Raw genomic sequence first — 18,747 nt, forward strand, 5'->3', positions numbered from 1 at the left:
AAATCAGAGTTGTAGACAGTTTTGGAGGGTTCCGGATGTGGGCAGTTGCCCATCAGTAGTTGAAACTTCCCAGTCAATTCCGACGGAGTCCTGTGTTGGGACTTCCGAGAAGTCCAGTAACACATCCTTCGGGATACATCTGGTTTCCAACTATCCAAAGGCTGGAAGATCTGGGCCATTTAATTTAAGGAAATGCTGTAATATACTTAATTATTTATTATTTATCACAAGTGCTTCATTATACTAAAATTAACAATCCCCATATGCCAGTCTGAACTTGTGTAGGTTTTTAGTTATACTTTCTGAGCATGAATTGCCACTAGGATAGAGAGCAGGTGGGATCATTACAGTCATTACAATTAGGAAAATCAGGTGGGATTTGTTAAGGGTTTGCAATCTCCTTGTCTGAGTTTTCATTTTCATTTGGTGCAATTCCAGGCAATGCTCTTTACTGAAACAATGCAGACAAAATAAGTCTTTGTTTGCACGTACACGTACAGGGAGGCAGTGGCATAGTGGCCTGCCTCACCTGGCCTGCTTTGTGGATAGATTTTTGGGGAGGGAGGAGGAGGACAACAGCTGGATGCATGTGTTCAGCTCACTCCCAGTCTCAGGGTCCTCACTTTCACTCACTTACTCACACTTCCACAGACTCACATTCATACTTGAATGGGGAGATGTTAGCATAGTGGTATTGTCACTGGGCTAGTATTCCTGAGACCCAGGATAATGCTCTGGGGACCCAGGTTTGAATCTCACCAAGGTAGGTGATGAATTCAAAACAAAAACCTGGAATTAAAAAACTGATGATGACCACAAAACCATTGCTGATTGTTGTAAAATCCATCTGGTTCACTAATGTCCTTACCTGGTCTAGCCTACATGTCACTCCAGACCCACAGCAATTTGGTTGACTTTTAAATGCCCTCTGAACAAGGGCAATTAGGGATGGGCAATAAATGCTGGCCTAGCCAGTGACACCCACATCCCATGAATGAGTATAAAAAAATGGCTACAACTATAGTCTAGAGGTGTGCCTTTAAATGTGTGGCTTAGCACATTCAATCGAGGCATTCAAGAGGGCATTAGATGATTATTTGAATAGAAACAATGTGCAACGTTATGGGAAAAAGGCAGAGCAGTGGCACTAAGTCATATGATGGGCTGAATGGCCTCCTTCTGTGCTGTTAAGATTCTGTGATTCTGAAAAAAGCAAACAAACATGTATAAAACAAAATGTATTTATGTGTTTTATAACAGTGGAACTATCTTTCACAAATGCTTTAAACTCATTTGACAACAGTAATTTCTAGGCTCCTGTTTTTTGTATTCAATCTGTTTTTGGTCTTGGCTTCTTTTTCTCCTGTTTCAAATCAAATCATAGTTAGATGACAGAGTGTTATGCTAATGTAACAGAAGTGACAATCTTGATTTTTTTGTTGCAGCCCCAGCAGGAGGTTGTGTGCTTTTTCTAAAGAAAACCTCCTGTCACCAATAGTAGCTAGATGAAGAAAGTGGCTTTTGACATGCATGTGTCCTTTGACATGATAGCTGGCCACACCTAGGATTGTGACCATATTTTATTTTCCTTCATGTGAAAAGTTCCTGTATTCTTAAATTGGGGGGGAAATGCAGTTTTTAATTGGTGCATTTTAATTCTCAAAATGGTGCAGTCAAGTGCGTTGGAACATTGTATGCATCTCTGAATTAAATTTCCAACTCTTCTAATTGATTAATTTTCTCAAGTTATATTTCATAGCTTGAATTCTATTATTCGTGGAAGACAAGAGTTTCTATGACTAATACTTACAAAAGCATGCTATTTAAAAGTATATAGGATGTGCTTTTGGGCCAGGTTTTAATTTTCTTTTCTTGTATGCTTTTACTAGATGAAATCTATGGAAGCAACTTGATGTCAGCAGTGATTGATAGTTGTAACTGTTCTGACTCCAGCGATATAGAACTAAGTGATGACTGGATTGGCAAGAAATCTCCAAAGATCTCTCGAGCTAGCAAATCCCCCAAACTACCCAGGTACACAAACTAATCAGGACTAACAAATTTGATGATATGAGTTCTTTTAAAATAAAAAAGTTCAAAAAAATTTCCCATAAACCCTTCTACTTGCTTATGCTTTATTGGCATTATTGTTGCTGGTAACTGAAGAATTTTAAGAGCATAAGGAATTTGAGCAAGAGTAGGCTATTCAGCCCTTTGAACCTGCTCTGCCATTTAATAAGATCATGGTGAGCTTCTATTTCAACTCCATTTGCAGAATTTACTACTTGGATATGTGTAAGTACAGTTCTATAGTGCCTTTAATATAAAAACACGTCCCAAGACAGAAGCACTCATAAAATTTAACACCAAACCACATAAGAAGATAATAGGATTGGTAACGAAAGTGTTAGTCAGAGATCAGTTTTAAGCAGTATCTTAAAGGAGGAGAGAGGGGTGGAAATAAAGGGAGATTTAGGAGGGAATTTCAGAACTACAGCAGCTGGAGGCATGGCTGGCAATGGTGAAAATTACAATTGGGGGAGCACATGAGACAAGCAGAGAGAATGGAGGTTTGTAGGACTGGAGGAGGTTACAGATACAGGGAGAGGCTAGGCCATGAAGGGATTTGAAACTAAAGGATGAGAATTTTATAATCAAGGCATTGCCAGCCAGTTTATGTCAATGAGCAGGGTAATGGGTGAATGGAATTTAATGTGAGTTAGGGTGTGAGCACCTTCATTTTGGATGAGCTTGGAAAGGCAAGGTAATGAAGGATGATGGTTTCAGCAGCATGATCTGAGGCCAAGCAGATTACAAATGTGAAGGTGGGTGATCTTAGTGATGGCAAGGTTATGTATTTGTCAGTTTATCCTGGTCAAATGGGATGCCAAGGTTGCTGACAGTCTAGTTCAGCCTCAGACACTGGCCAATAAAAGGGTGGATCCAGTGGCCAGGGAACAGAATTTTTGATCGAAAACAGTCTTCTGAGTATTTAGTTGGAGGAAATTTCTGCTTGTGCAGAATGGATGTCAGACATGTAGGCTGACATCAGGATAGTGGAGGAATCGATAGTGGTTGTGGTGAGGTAGAGCTAGGCATATCAAAGTACTGACACCAAGAGGCAGCATGTGAATGACAATTAGGAGAGAACTAAAGGTATAGACGCTTTGTGTACTCCAGAGTTTGGAGCATTATGCGTCCTTGGCCCCAGTTGGATATCCATCCTTGTTTTATCACAGCAGATTGTACCTTTATAGCTAATGAAATTCAGTGCCACTTTTCGGTAAATTGATTACATCATAAAAATGAATAGAAAATGCACCTAATGTTTCGGAAAATATTTCATACACCTCCTGACAATCTGAAAAGCCTTTGCCCTGTTCAATATTTGACCATCAAACCATGTCCCAAGTGTGATTATTAATTATTTCATTTCAACCAGGACAGCTGCTAAAATTATTCCTAGCAAGTGATGGATATTGTAACTTAAGCGAATTGTCACATTTGCCCAAACATCATGCTAATTCATGCTCATTTCTCACCAGAATTAATCTCGATGCAAGAAAATCACCCAAACTTTCAAGGGCTAGCCAGGAGGTATCAAAGTCTCCACGATTGCCAATTAGGAAACCTTCTATTGGTTCCCCAAGCTTAACTCGTAAAGAATTTCCTTTAGAAGATATCACACAGGTATGAAGCTGGATGGTTTGTTTGATTTTTTACTGGAGTTCTTGTTACTTTACTAAAGTTAAGTATTTTGTGCAAATTGGCTTTTAAAGTATTATTTTTAGTAATTATTCATGTCATGTCCAGAAGAATAGAAAAAAAAATGAGGGTTTAAAGAACAAATTGCATTTAAAATATTAACTACATATTGAAGATTTGTCTAGTTTTAAATTTTGGGATGCGTGTTAAGATAATGGCTGTTTGTGTTGGAGAGTGAAATTTATCCTCTTTAAATCCAGTATGGTAATCATTCCAGATTAGCTACAAGCGTGAGCTAAGTAAAGCTCCTACCTTGTCCCAATAATATACCTTAATGTCAAGTTCAAATTAGCACCTTTTTCTGCATCTGCTTGATAATCAGTTCATGATACAGTAAAGCAGCGTTTTGAAAGAAATGTACTTGTCTTTTTTCTCAGCACAACTATCTTGCTCAGGTCACATCTAACATCTGGGGGACTAAATTCAAGATTGTGGGACTGGCTTCATTTCTACCAAGTAATTTGGGTGCAGGTAGGAATTCAAACATTAACATGCTGTCTAAGAGCAGGTTTGGAATTTTTTTTGTTCTTTCATGGGATGTGGGCATCACTGGCTAGGCCAGCATTTATTGCCCATGGGCCATCTGTTAATGGTATGAATAATATATTACTCTATATTGCATGCCTTAGAAAAACAAAATTATGATCTAGTGGCTATGACACTCATTCTCATAATGCTGCTTCAAAGATGCTGTGCAGACATACCGGCAGAGTTAAAGCGCCACTGGCAATTTCCCTTCCTGTGAGGAAGTGACTGGAATGGAGCATATAGGTGTCAGCAGAAGTCACAGGAGCAGAATTATGACATTATAGACATCAGTGGGCTGTTGCATGAATACATTGTCTTGAATAAGTGTGGGGGCAGCAGTTGCAGTACTGATTGCTCTGCAACATGTGCAGAACAGGCAAGAGGTAGAGACAGGAACCTGTGTGAAGAGGGAGAAACATGAGGGCTATCTTTACAAAGCCTTACCCCAAAAAGGGAGCACCAATTTTAAGTTGGGATGAGACGGGTGGATGTGCCTCGGGTGACTTTGCTTTACCAAGGAGATTGTGACTGAGTTAGGTCATCTCCTTCACAAAAATGTGGATCCTCAAATCAGAATGAGGGCTGCCCTCACAGCTGTGAAAATTACAGTCATTCTGTCATAGTTTGCAACTGTTTCCTTCCAGCCAGCAGTTTGTGATGTTAACAACATGCCACAATCCACAGACCTCAGAAGTATCTGGGGGGCGATGGGCACTCTAAACCACTCCACCCCACCAACCCCTTTCTCCACCACCCTGCCCCCTGCCATGAGGGAAATCCAGAATGAAAGGGCTTCCAGACTGTGCAGAACACCATTGACTGTGTACATGTGGTTCTGCAGGCTCCCCACATCAACAGGAAGCAAGAATGGCTGCCACTCCGTGTACTGTTGGTGTGCAACCCACAGCAAGAAGTTCATCTTAGTGAATGCCTGCTATTCTGACAGCACCCAAGATGCTTTTATCCTGCAACAGTCAGCAAATTTGACCATCTTCAGCCCTCCAAAGCTTACAACAGGATGGCTGCTTGGCTATCTCAACGCCATATTGCCACTTTCTTTACATACCCCTTGATGCCCCTAATATTCAAAAATTTATCAATTTCTTTATTGAATATACTCAGTGACCCAGTCTTCACAGCCTCCTGAAGGAGAGAAATCCACAGGTTGACCACCCTCTGAGTGAAGAAATCTTTCCTCATCTTAGTCAAAAATGGCCTGCCCTGTATTCTGAGACTGTGGCCCCTGGTTCTAGACTTCCCAACCAGGGGAAACATCCTACCTGCATCCAACCTGTCTAGCCCTGTTTCAATCAGATCCCCCCTCATTCTTCTAAACTCTAGTGAATACAGGCCCAGTCAAACCAATCTCTCCTCATATGACAGTCCTGCCATCCCCAGTATCAACCTAGTGAACTGCCCTCCCTCTATGGCAAGTATATCCCTTCTTTGGTAAGGAGACCAAAACTGCATGCAATACACCAAGTGTGGTCTCACCAAGGCCCTGTATCACTGCAGTAAGACATCCCTACTTCTGAACTCAAATCCTCTTGCAATGAAGACCAACAAACCATTTGCCTTCCTAATTGCTTGCTGCACCTGTCTATTTACTTTCATTGATTGGTGTACAAGGACACCCAGATCCATTTGTACATCCACATTTCCCAATATATCACCACTTAAATAATACTCTGCCTTCCTGTTTTTCACACTGAAGCACATAACTTCACAGTTATCCACGTTATGCTGCATCTGTCATGTGTTTGCCCACACACACAACTTGTCTAAATCTCCCTGAAGCCTCCTTGCATCCTCCTCTCAACCCACAACCCCACCCAGTTTTGTGTTGTCAGCAAACTTGGAAATGTTGCATTTGGTTCCCTCATTCAAGTCATTTATATATATCGTGAATAGCTGGGGCCCAAGCACTGATCCCTGAAGTACACCACTAGTCACCGCCTGCCATCCAGAAAGAGACCCGCTTATTCCCACTCTCTGTTTCTGGTCTGTCAACCAATTCTCAATCCATGCCAGTATATTACCCCCAATCCCATGTGCTTTAATTTTGCCCACTAGCCTCTTATGTGGGACCTTATCAAAAGCCTTCTTGAAATCCAAATACACCACATCCACTGGTTCTCCCTTTTCTATTCCATTAGTTACATCCTCAAAAAACTCCAGCTGATTAGTTAAGCATGATTTCCCTTTCATAAACCCATGCTGACTTTGTTTAATCCCGTTAATGCCTTCCAAGTTTTCTGTTACCACGTCTTTTATAATAGACTCCAGCATTTTCCCCACTACCGATATTAGGCTAACTGGTCTGTAATTCTCTGTTTTTTCTCTCCCTCCTTTTTTAAATAGTGGGGTTACATTTGCCACCCTTCAATCTGTAGAAACTGCTCCAGAGCCTATAGAATTTTGGAAGATGACCACCAATGCATCCAATATTTCCAGGACCATTTCCTTTAGTACTCCCGGATATAGATTATCAGGCTGAAGGGATTTTTCAGCCTTTAACCCCATTAATTTCTTTAGCACTATTATTTTACTAATATTGATTTTCTTCAATTCCTCCCTCTCACTAGACCCTTGGTTCCCTAACATTTCTGGGAAATTATTTGTGTCCTGTTTCGCAAAGACAGAACCAAAATATGTGGTCAATTCTTCTGCCATTTCTTTGTTCCCCATTATAATTCCCCTGTTTCTGACTGTAAGGGACCTACACTTGTCTTCGCTAATCTTTTTCTCTTCATATATTTATAGAAGCTTTTGCAGTCAGTTTTTATGTTCCCTGCAAGTTTACTCTCATACTCTATTTTCCCTTTCTTGATCAATCTTTTTGTTCACTTTTGCTGAATTCTAAACTGCTTCCAATCCACAGGCTTGCTGCTTTTTCTGGCAATTTTATGTCCCCTCTTTGGATCTAATGCCATCTCAGTTTCTTTTGGAAGCCATGGTTGAGCCAATTTTCCTGTTTTATTTTTGCGGCAGACAGGAATGAATAATTGTTGTAATTCATGCATACGTTCTTTAAATAATCTTCATAACTTTGCAGTAATAAGGGCCCCAGTCACTACCTCCCATTGTCTAGAGGCTATCTAGTGAGGAACAGGAAGAGATGAGACCACATATAATTTAACAGAGTGAGATGGACCACATAGGCTTTGTCTCAGTTCAAAGGAGCTCCCTTGTCTCCAACACAGTCCCACCTTACTTGCAGAACTTCCATTTCAAACTCCCCATAACAAAGCCCTTGGCCTACATCACTTGATAAAAGCCAACAGCAAAAGTCTTCGCTCAACAGTTTTAGCCAGCAATATATCAATAATAGAAAAATGATCTTATCACCCTTGTGCACCCCCTTAGTAACTGTCTTGTGAGTGCATTCACCTGGCTTAATGCTACCTCAGTGGCTGCAGCATGTTAACTGGGTAGATTGGAAAAGCTGGAGTTGTTCTCCTTAGAGAAGAGTAGGTTAAGAGAAAATTTAATAGAAGTATCCAAAATTATGAAGGGTCTGGACTGAATAGATAGGGAGAAACTGTTCCCATTGGAAGGTTCATGATCCAAAGGACGTTGACTTAAGTTTTCACAAAGCCAATGGTGCCATAAGGAGAAACTTTTCCAGGCAGCAAATGGTTAGGATCTATAATGCATACCCTGAGAGTGTGGCGGAGGCAGATACAATCTTGGACTGCAGCAGTCGAAGAAGGCAGCTCACTACCGCCTTCTCAAGCACATTTAGGGATGGCAATAAAAATGCTGGCTTTACCAGCAATGTCCACGTCCTGTGGAAGAATAAAAAAAAACAATCAAGGCTTTCAAAAAGGGATTGGATAAGCAGCTGAAGAGAAAAAAATTGTAGGACTGCAGGGAAAAGGCAAGGAAGTGAGATTAGCTGAGTTGCTTGTTGCAGAGAGCCAGCACGGACATGAAAGGCTGAATAGCTTCCTGTGTTATAACCATTCTGTGCCTCTACATTAACTAAGGGTGGAATTTTCCCCTCCACGGACTAAGTGTAGTGGCAGGCAGGAAAAGTGGTGTTTTTTCCGCCGGCCTCAATAGCAAGTTTTCGCGCCCGATTGTCCATTTCCCACCTCATTATATATGCATCAGCAGGAAACACGTCATATCACCGGCAGGCGGCCTCTGATTCACCCTCCCCACTGTGACCACACTGGAACCTCACTCCAGGTGCACCCACGCACAGCTTTTTCAATGTCTGCAGCCCAGGACTGCTCCAGGCGAGAGATGGCCCCCAAACCAAAGAAGCATGCAGTCCCCAAGTTTAGTGACAGGTTGCTGAGTCACCTTCTGGACATCGAGGACCGCCGTGCCCTTCTCTACCCTAATGATGGCTGGTGGAGGTCTACCAAGGTCACCAACCCAGCCTGGGAGGAGGTGTCTGTGGTGATCAGTGCCATTCTGCCCAGAGGAGATCAGGGATCCTATGCCGCAAACTGGTCAATGATGTCACCCGTACAGCCAAGGTAAGTCAACCTTCTCATCACTCTCACAAGCTCCTCAGAGCTTTGCAGCATGACACTCCACAGGGAACTCACAAACTACCAGCACAAGGGACATTACCACTCATTCTCCTGCTCACACACCTTGACATCTCCATCTGGGCTCACATCCAGTGCAGCTTGTGTCCTCATACGATACATGGCTCCACTCAGTACAGACATGGCAGGCATCCTTATCCTCTGCCTTGGCATGCTTCCTGCTCACACTCTCTCCATTTGTCTTTATGCAAGCCAAGCTCACTCATAATAAAAGGGAGAGGTTCTGGACCAGTGGGGGCATGCCAAAGATCAGGACTCTCACACAGTTTGAGGAGCGAACAGTACACCTGGCCGGAGAGGACTGAGACTGTTCCTGTTGCGATGGTGAGATCGGCGGCGTACACCCAAGTGAGGACCCTGCACCTACTGATCCTTCAGACAGGGAGACTGTTAGTGCAATGTGATGTATTTTACTTGGCTGCCACGCAATAAAGATCTCTTTCATAGGCACCTCCGCCAGACAACACAGGGACACTGACAGCCAGTCCCTCCTCTCCAGCACCCTCATCTCCTCGGATGAGGATCCTGAGGAAACAACAATGGAAGACCTGACACAGCACTCACCCACCCCCTTCACCAGCGCAGACACACACACCTCAGCGGAACCTAGATCTGGAGCAGACTCGGGGTCACAATCTGGTGAGCTCAGCACAGATTCTTCTCCACAGCAGATGGAGGCAGGGATATCCGAAGTCACCGGCACCCTGATTGCTGGAGGCAATGATGAGCCTGTGGATTCGGTCTTAATACAGATGTTGGAGCTGCAGTGACAGACACTGGAATATCAGGCAAGGTTGTCAGATGCATCCAACAGATTGCATCGTACGATGGAGGATCCCACCCGTGTTCAGTCTGAGAAAATAACACTGACATGTCAGCAAACCAAGGTCAACACTGGTAGGATGGTGGCTGCCATGGAGACCTTGGCCTAGGACTTAGGCCCTGAGCTGCACCAGGAGCTATACTCCACCGCTGTAGGCGTTGGTGGAATCTATCAGTGGCTACTTGAGAGGGGGGTCAAGGCACCTTGATCTCAATCCAGCTGCCCTTTCTCAAGGAATCAATCAGGGGCCCTAGAGCACCCATAAGTTCGAGGACCAGCTGCGGGGCACCCTGGGGCCATCTGCCCAGGTGACCCTGGGAGTGTCTAGCTGATCCCACTATTCCCTTCCTGTGACCCTATTACCTCCAGCTCCACTGGCTGAGGAAGGTGCACCTGCCCCGCTGCAAGAGACCCAAAGCAGACAGGGGTCCTCCAAGTCTCGGCCCACCAGGGGACACTTGCCAAAATTAGCACAGACACAGGCTGCCTCCACCTCCGGGGATGCACCAAGATGCAGCAGTAGGACTAGGAGGATCAAGGAATACCAGGAGCACAATGGGTGGCATGGGTGTTACCACATGTATATACATTCCACCACTGTAAATAGAAATGCACCCATTCCACCTCTGTATGCTGATTTGTGTTTTGGTCAGTCACATGTCATAACATGTTCCCTCTTCCCACTTATTATTGATTTCGTATTGCCTCTAGTCATTGTTGCGTGCAGCTATCTCATCAGCGTGTCTCCCTTCTCAGTTCATTCCCAACATCAGTGATGCATCACCCTCAATATAAAATGTGCTCGTGCAAGGCGTCTTGTTCACATCTTTTGTAGGTTCAAGTGATGTTCATTATTGGCTGTGTAAGACAGAGGCTCATCTAGTCCCTCGTCTGATCTGCATTGTGGGAACGTGAAGATGTAGTGAAGAAGGAGAGATGTAAATGTGCATAGAGAAGGGTAATCTTTCCTTGAACTCCATGTACTCTTTGTCATCCATGAGGTTTTGCAACCTAAAAGCCCATATTCAGTTCTCGTGTGCACCCCTGTCTGCCTTTCATGTGGACTCTACGAGTGTATATCTGCTAAGCTCACCTCTAAATCTGTGCAGTTTCCCTCCTCAATGTGCTGGTGCCCCGTCCCTCGAAGGTTTGTAGCCCACAAGGCTAATGTCAAAAAAGGGATCATACATTGTACTTAGTGTTCCCCTACCTAAACACTCACCGAGCTCAGTGATGCAACATCCATATGGTGATGCGCTACGGTCAGTGGACCCGTTGAGTATGATCTTGATACGGATCTCCTTTGTCAGACGTAAGGCACACTGGCACGAATGTGCTGAGGACAGCAGTGCAACTCCTGCGCCTCTTGTAGATTGCCATGGTGACTGGGATGCTGGAGAGACAGCCCCTTCTGATGTGTGCTGCCGGAATGCCCCTCTGCAGTTAGGACCTCATCTCAGCAAGGACACATGCTTCCAAGTCGTCTTCATCCTTCAAAGAATGAGGGCATGGTGAGCCCAATGTGTAACTGCTCACTCTAAAATTGAAGAGGATTGTTGTGATTTGAAGTCTAGCAATGCTAATGGTGATGGGAGCCTATCATGAAGGGCACTTGTCGGAGAGGATAATCATTGCTACTCATCATCATCCTCCTGGAATCTGGTGGCTCATGTGCATGCTTGCATTATCTGGCTCTTGCTATGGCCTATTTGCATGCAGCCTTGGCATCATCGACCTCATTAGGCTCAGCCCTCGCAATGTCTTCCTCATTGGAGGAGATGTGCAGATCCTCCATCTTGGCATCTGGCAAGTCCTCCCCCTCCTTTGCAGAGCAAGGTTAGGCAGGGCACGGCAAGCCACAGTGATTTGTGAGACCCACTGGGGAGTGTACTGGAGTGCCCTGTGTAAGACCCTACTCCTGGTCTAGAGGTTCTTTTCTTGGATATCAACAGCACACAACAACTTGGTTGAAATATCACTAAAGGTGATACACCTTTATTAAACCACTAAGCTATGGTACTTACTCAGGATAATAGCAGTTGCTTAGCTTCCCTGCGAGCCAGAGTCCATCTCGGTGGTTATTCTGATGATGAATTGTCCATGCACATCTTCTGAGCAACTGGCCAAATTGCTGTAAACACTGAAGCCTTGTTGGTTCTGTGGACTCTTTCCTTACACCTTATCTTTGTAAAGGCCCTGTGCTATATACGGTAAAGCCTGCTTTCAGTCCACTTAATTGGTTTTCAGTTACATCATTGTACATCTCCATGCTTTCTCCAGATGTACCCTGGTTAGGCCCCTTTTGAAGGTCAAACTTGAGGTACCATAGCCAGCTTGACTCTGCTTTGTTATCTCCAACACCATTATCAATCACCAGACCTGGGAGAAGGCAGCACATTTATTGCCCCTTAACGAATTTCAGTCTGGTTACCTTCCCTGGTATGAGCCTTCCTGCAGTTCGTCATTTTACAGAACTTGCAAAGATCCTAGCAAGACTTTCGCTTGACTAAATTAACCATCATGCTTTACCTTTTGAGCCCCCAGTGCAGTTCTTTGAATGTCCTCTTTCTGAGACCTTCTTATACCGTGATGTTACCACCATGAGCACACAGGATTACACCGCAACCGGTCTACATTAGTTAAAAAGTGATTGCACATTAAAAAGGTAAGTGATACATTGGCTTGCACCTGCCAGATCTGTTGAAGCATCGGAATTGCATCTTCAAGATGCCAGTGGTTTGCTCGTTCAATGCTTGTGTGGCGGAATGAACATTGTTGTACCTTCCCTCAGATGGAATTGTGGCTGCCGCATGGGCATCATCAGCCACATCCTTTGCAAGTAGCCTTTGTCACTGAGGAGCTAACCCTGGATCTTCTGGTCCCTCGAAGATGTCCAGGATCTGCAATTTACTCAAGATGCACTCAAGAAGTCCTGGCAGCTTCCTGGAGATCTGGCACAAACCTGCATGATGCGTTTCTAGTGGTCACAGACCAGCTGTACGTTGAGCGAGTGGAACCCTTTCCTGTTGATGTATTGCACTGCCTGTTGCCAGGGAGCTCTTATAGCCACATGAGTTCAGCCAATGGCACCCTGAACCAGTGGGAATCCCAAGATAGCATCAAAGCCCAGTGCTAAGGCTGCCAGGCTAGAAGTCTGGCAAAGTGCACGTAATTGTGGGCCATGGCAAAAAGTGCTTCCATTACCTCCTGTATGCACTTGAGTGGATGCCTGAAAGATCCCACAGAAGTTCTCAGTGGAGCCTTTGAATGAGCCACCCACGTAGAAGTTAAGAGCGGCGGTCACTTTGACAGCCACTGCCAATGGATGTCGTCCTAGGCCAATTGGCATCAACTTCTGGAGAATGTGGCAGGTGCAGGGGTGTTGATGACAGTGATTCTCGCTCATCTGGTGAAAAGACAAGCGTCTTCTGTACATGCTCGGTCTTGAGAAGCGCCTACATGGAGTGTTTCCTTGACTCACATACTCTGGGTCCGGAAAGGGCCCTGCTGCTCCTTGCTCATCAGGGTGAAACTCCTCTCTTTGGTGATCCTGGCGCTGCTGCAGCACTCTCCTGTGCCTTTGCTCCTGCCTGCATGCGATGATGCAGGCAACATTAAATGGACCTTCCATCTTCCTCAAGTTCTCCTCTCTGTAGGATCATTGCAAGAAAACATCAATGAGTATCAGCCTCCAAACGCGCTTTTTCTGCCACTGACTATTGAGTCACTGTGGTTTCAAGGCTTGGTTAGAATCAAGGCACGTATTCATCACTACAATCCTGGGCAATGCAATGAACTCACGCAGTATCACAGTGTCCTTCATCCCCTGCCCCCACAACTAGAAATACTGGCCAGTCACTCGGATGTCCTGCATTTATTCCATGCACTAGATCTTCATTTGGTGCACTCTGAGTACCTGCTTTAGAAAACACTTGAGGGCTAATGTTCAGTGTTGAGATAACTTTAATGGGGGCTGGGGGCTTCCATCTCTGAACCTACAAGCTGCAAGGTTCGGAGGTGATGTTTCAAATGGGCATTCGCAGTTTGTCCAGGTGCCCACTTCACACTGGAGAGTTAACACAATTGGGACAAGGGGTTAATGCAAGCAGATCGATGATTGGAACTAATCGGAATTAACGCTGCATAAGATTTAAGACTCCAGATTGCCTCTACAATTATTGAAATGCTCCTGACATTGCTCAGCTGTGCATTCCTCCTCATTTGGAAATACAGATTTCCGATGGATGCCCCTTTAATTTACCACTCCTCCCAGAAGCCCTCAGAACTCTCCCCATCAATGTGCTTTCTTGGTTTCATTTTCTACTGTGACATACCTGTAGCTTGTAATGTCAAGCTTCTTGAGTGTTGTGGGAGCTGCTCTCACCCAGGCACATGGGGAGTATTCAATCACACTCCTGACTTGTAGTTGGGTCTGGGGAGCCAGGAGATGAGTTACTTGCTGCAGAATTCCTCGCAGCTGACCTGCTCTTGTAGCCACAGTATTTATAATGGCTAGCCCAATTCAGTTTTTGGTCAATGGTAACCCCCAGAATGTTGATAGTGGGATATTCAGTGGTGGTAATGCCATTGAAAGTCATGGGGCGATGGTTAGATTTTCTCTTATTGGAGTTGGTCATTGCCTGGCATTTGTGTGAGACATAGAAACGTAGAAACTAGGTGCTGGAGTAGGCCATTTGGCCATTCGAGCCTGCTCTGCCATTCATTATGATCATGGCTGATCATCCAACTCAATAGCCTGCTCCCACTTTCTCCCCATATCCTTTGATCCCTTTCACCCCAAAAGCTATATCTAACTCCTTCTTGAAAACATACAATGTTTTGGCTTCAACTACTTTCTGTGGTAGCGAATTCCACAGGCTCACCACTCTCCGGGTGAAGAAATTTCTCCTCATCTCAGTCCTAAATGGTCTACCCCGTATCCTCAGACTGTGACCCCTCTTTCTGGACTCCCCCACCATCGGGAATGAGTGACGCGAATGTTACTTGCCATTTGTCAGCCCAAGCCTGGATATTGTATAGGACTTGCTGCACTTGGACATGGACTGCTTTAGTATCTGAGGAGTTGCAAATGGTGCTGAACATTGTGCAATCATCAGTGAACATCCCCACTTCTGACCTTATGATGGAAAGAAGGTCATTGATGAAGCAGCTGAAGATAGTTGGGCTGAGGACACTCTGATATCCTGGAGTTGAGATGACTGACTTCCAACAACCACAACCATCTTCCTTTGTGCTAGGTATGACTCCAACCAGCGGAGAATTTTCTGCTTGATCCCCATTGACTCCAGTTTTGCTAGGGCTCCTTGACGCCACACTCAGATCAAATATGGCCTTGATGTCAAGTGCAGTCACTCTCACCTCATCTTGGGAATTCAGCTCTTTTGTCCATGCTTGAACCAAGGCTGTAATGAAATCAGGAACTGAGTGGTGCTGGCGAAACCCAAACTGTGCATGAGTGAGCAGGTTATTGCTAAGGAAGTGCCGCTTGATAGCACTGTTGATGACCCTTTCCATTACTTTACTGTTGATTGAGAGTAGATTGATGGGGCAGTAATTGGTTGGGTTGGACTTGTCCTGCTTTTTGTGCACAGGACATACCTGGGCAATTTTCCACAAAGCTGGGTAGATGCCAGTGTTGTAGCAGTACTGGAACAGCTTGGCTAGGGGCGTGGCAAGTTCTGGAGCACAAGTCTTCGGCACTATTGCTGGAATATTTTCAGGGCCCATTGCCTTTACACTATCCAGTGCCTTCAGCCATTTCTTGATATCACATGGAGTGAATTGAATTGGCTGAAGACTGGCATCTGTGATGCTGGGGACCTCCAGAGGAGACCAAGATAGTGGCTCTCAGATGGTGGTCCTCAGGTTTTATGACCAGACCAGCTTCAACCTGCCTTGTGTTACTGCCCAAATCCCTCCCATCCTCCTGGAGGAGCATAAGGTTCAGGTTTCCCTCCCTCCAATAACTCTTTAAGTTTCTCCCCCTATAATCCTTGATCCCATTGCCATTGTTTGATATCCATGTGTTACCCCCAAATCATTAGAGGTGGATGTTCCTATGCCGCATGTTGACCTTACCCCTCCCTATCTTGAGGCCTTTTGTACTGTGAAATACAGAGACCGCCCCCATGAAGCTATCGAGTGCCTGACCCAAACCACTTTTTCCCGATCTGTAGGCTGCAGATGCCATCTGCGTCCCAGTATTATGCCCGAAACCCCCGGATGACATGCTTAAGGTGATGACCACTCCCTGAGTTCACTATGCTGGGCATGACTGACACTGGACTGACATGCCCTCCCCCTCCCTGGACTGAGACAAGGACACTCTTTGCAAGCTCAATGGTCTAAACTGAAGATTTATTACTAGGCTCTCTCGCCATTCTGTCATTGAGGGTTTTCCTCTTCTCCTTCCCCATGCATCCCGCCCCCCAGTTATGTGTCTGTGTGCAATTGTCACCATTCTTCCCCCTACCCACCCCAGTCATGTGTCCATGTGCATCCTTCCCCAATTTTCCCTCTCTCCCCACCACAGTCAAGCATTTTCCCTCCAGCTCCTTCCCTTGCCTTTGTCTTGTCTCTCCCCACCTAGTCAAACCTTTAATCTGAAGCACATTAGAACCCATCCCCACCTTCCCGTCTGGTATATAGAGCCTTGCCTGAGATAGCCCCTGAAGTCAATTTGCTGAAGCCTGGTTTGGAGTCTGCAGAAGTGCGAGCGTAGTGCAATGCAAGGTAGGCGAACTTGCCTCAAAGCTGTGAGCGAAATGCCATTCGCCAGGTGCACGTCACTTACATCTGGTCGTGATGCACATCAGTCTGATTAGATGCCAACGTGTCCTTTTGATCTGGCATTGGGATGCGATTCCGGTGAGCTGCCTTGGTAATGAGTAATCATGACATTCTAATTTATTCAAATGCGACCCGCCATTGAAGGCTAGAGAAGACGATCGCTACCTATTTTCCTGCAGACAGGAAATTGACTTTTTGGCTCGCACAATATTTTCCCTTTTTGCCCACCATAGTGCCCGCCACAGGCGGGAGCGGAAAATCCTAGCCTAAGTGAATTGTGAACAGAGTGGGAAATCGAGAATTTAATAAGTAGCTCGAATCATGGACAGGTGATAAGCTGATAATTTGGAAGTGTGTAAGAATTTGGACCTGATTAATATTTGGGGCTGCTTTAGTCAATTTTAGTTTGTATCCCAAATCCACAATTTAATGGGTCTCGCTGAACTGACCTACAAGATACAATCAAATGAGAGAGACAATCAGGTGTGCTGAATCAAAGTAGAATTTATTAAGTAAGAATGGTAAATATACTTCACAAAAGGCAGTAAAGACAGCATGGACTAATCCTCAAAGGCCACAACTCCTCCGAGTGCTGTCAGCACAGTTGGCAATATGTTAGAAAACTATTCTAATCAAAAGGTACTATCCTTTATCAGCACAGAGAGAGATTCATGCTGTCACTTCTGTTCGGCTTTGAGTATGGCTTTAAGGTGCTGTGATCGCTCCAAACAAGCAGGCAAGATAACTCTTATCAGTAAGTCAGTTCTCTCAATATTGACAGCTTTGAGCCTCACAGCTGTAACTGCTAGCAGCCTGATCAATTTAACTGTTTAATTATCTCTCTCTAGGCAGGCAAGAACTTAAGCTATTCATAAGTGTGGTTAGTATGAGATACCAAAATATTAGTCCTAAAAAAGTGGGAAGTGTGAAGTTGAGAATTTGGTCATAATTTGGCATAGTGGGAGAGGGAAGTACTTTTTGTCATTAAAGGTGGTTGTGTTTTGTCTAAGGTTGGGGCATTAAGTATTTAATTTTTTTCACTAAATAAAAACAAAATACTTTGGATGCTGGAAATCTGAAACAAAAACAGAAAATGCTAGAAAAACTCAGGTCTGGAGCATCTGTGGAGAGAGAAACAAAGTTAACGTTTCGCGTCTGTATGACTTCAGAACTGAAAGGAAGTAGAAATGTGATGGATTTTATGCTGTTTAAGAGGGGGTGGAGCAGGTGAAGCAAAATAGAAGAACAGGGATAGAAGGGAGCTCAGGATAGATTGACCAAGATATGGACACAAGACAAAGGAAGGGTAGTGTTAAAGACTAAAAAAGTTGCTGATAGTGACATAAAGGTAAGATAGCAATGTGTTTATAGCAGAAGGATCAGTGCTCTGTCAGGGTGGTGGGTGTTAGGGAAAATGGATAAATAAAAGGGATTTAAAAATATAAAAAAGAATAAACAAATAAAAACAAATGTAAACATTTTTTAAATTGGTTTTAAAAAGGGGTAAAGATGGAGGAAGGAAGTTCATGCTCTGAAGTTTTTGAACTCAATGTTAAGTCCGGAAGGCTGTAAAATGCCTAATCGCAAGATAAGGTGCTGTTCCTCCAGTTTGCATTGGGCTTCACTGGAATATTGCAGCAAGCCAAGGACGGACATGTGGGCATGAGAGCAGGATGGCGCGTTGAAATGGCAAGCTACAAGAAGTTCTGGGTCATGCGTGTGGACTAAGCAAAGGTGTTGCGCAAAGCAGTTACCCAGTCTGCGTTTAGTCTCCCCAATGTAGAGGAAACCGCATTGAGAGCAGCGAATACAGTAGACCAAATTGAAGGAGGTGCAAGTGAAGCTTCACCTGAAAGGAGTTTTTGGAGCCTTGGACGGTGACGAGGGAGGAGGTAAAGGGGCAGGTGTTGCACCTTCTGCGATTGCATGGGAAGGTGCTGTGGCAAGGAGATGAGGAGTTGGGGGTGATGGAGGAATGGACCAGGGTGTCATGGAGGGAATGGTTTTTACGGAAGGTTGAAAGGGGGCTGAAGGGGAAGATGTATTTGGAGGTGGCATCATGCTGGAGTTGGTAACATTGGCGGAGGATGATTCTATGAATGCAGGGACGGGTGGAATGAAAACAGTGGACAAGGGGGACCCTATCATTGTTCTGGGAGGGAGGGGAAAGGGTGAGGGCAGAGATGCGAGATATGGAATGGACATGGTCCTGACAACCACATTGGAGGTGGGGGGGGAACCCTCAGTTAAGGGAAA

General features: G+C 44.7%; 1 protein-coding gene across 1 annotated transcript in view; it reads left to right on the forward strand.

The window, feature by feature from the left end:
* tulp4a (TUB like protein 4a) overlaps positions 1 to 18,747 on the forward strand; it is a 491,793-nt gene that overhangs the window by 397,933 nt on the left and 75,113 nt on the right. The window contains exons 9-11 of the mRNA XM_041217482.1: positions 1,890 to 2,034; positions 3,546 to 3,690; positions 4,143 to 4,236. Coding sequence (XP_041073416.1) covers positions 1,890 to 2,034; positions 3,546 to 3,690; positions 4,143 to 4,236 — 384 coding nt within the window. The remainder of the gene's footprint in view (positions 1 to 1,889; positions 2,035 to 3,545; positions 3,691 to 4,142; positions 4,237 to 18,747) is intronic.

Source organism: Carcharodon carcharias, chromosome 2, assembly GCF_017639515.1.
Source record: "Carcharodon carcharias isolate sCarCar2 chromosome 2, sCarCar2.pri, whole genome shotgun sequence".
Taxonomy (NCBI): Eukaryota; Metazoa; Chordata; class Chondrichthyes; order Lamniformes; family Lamnidae; genus Carcharodon; species Carcharodon carcharias.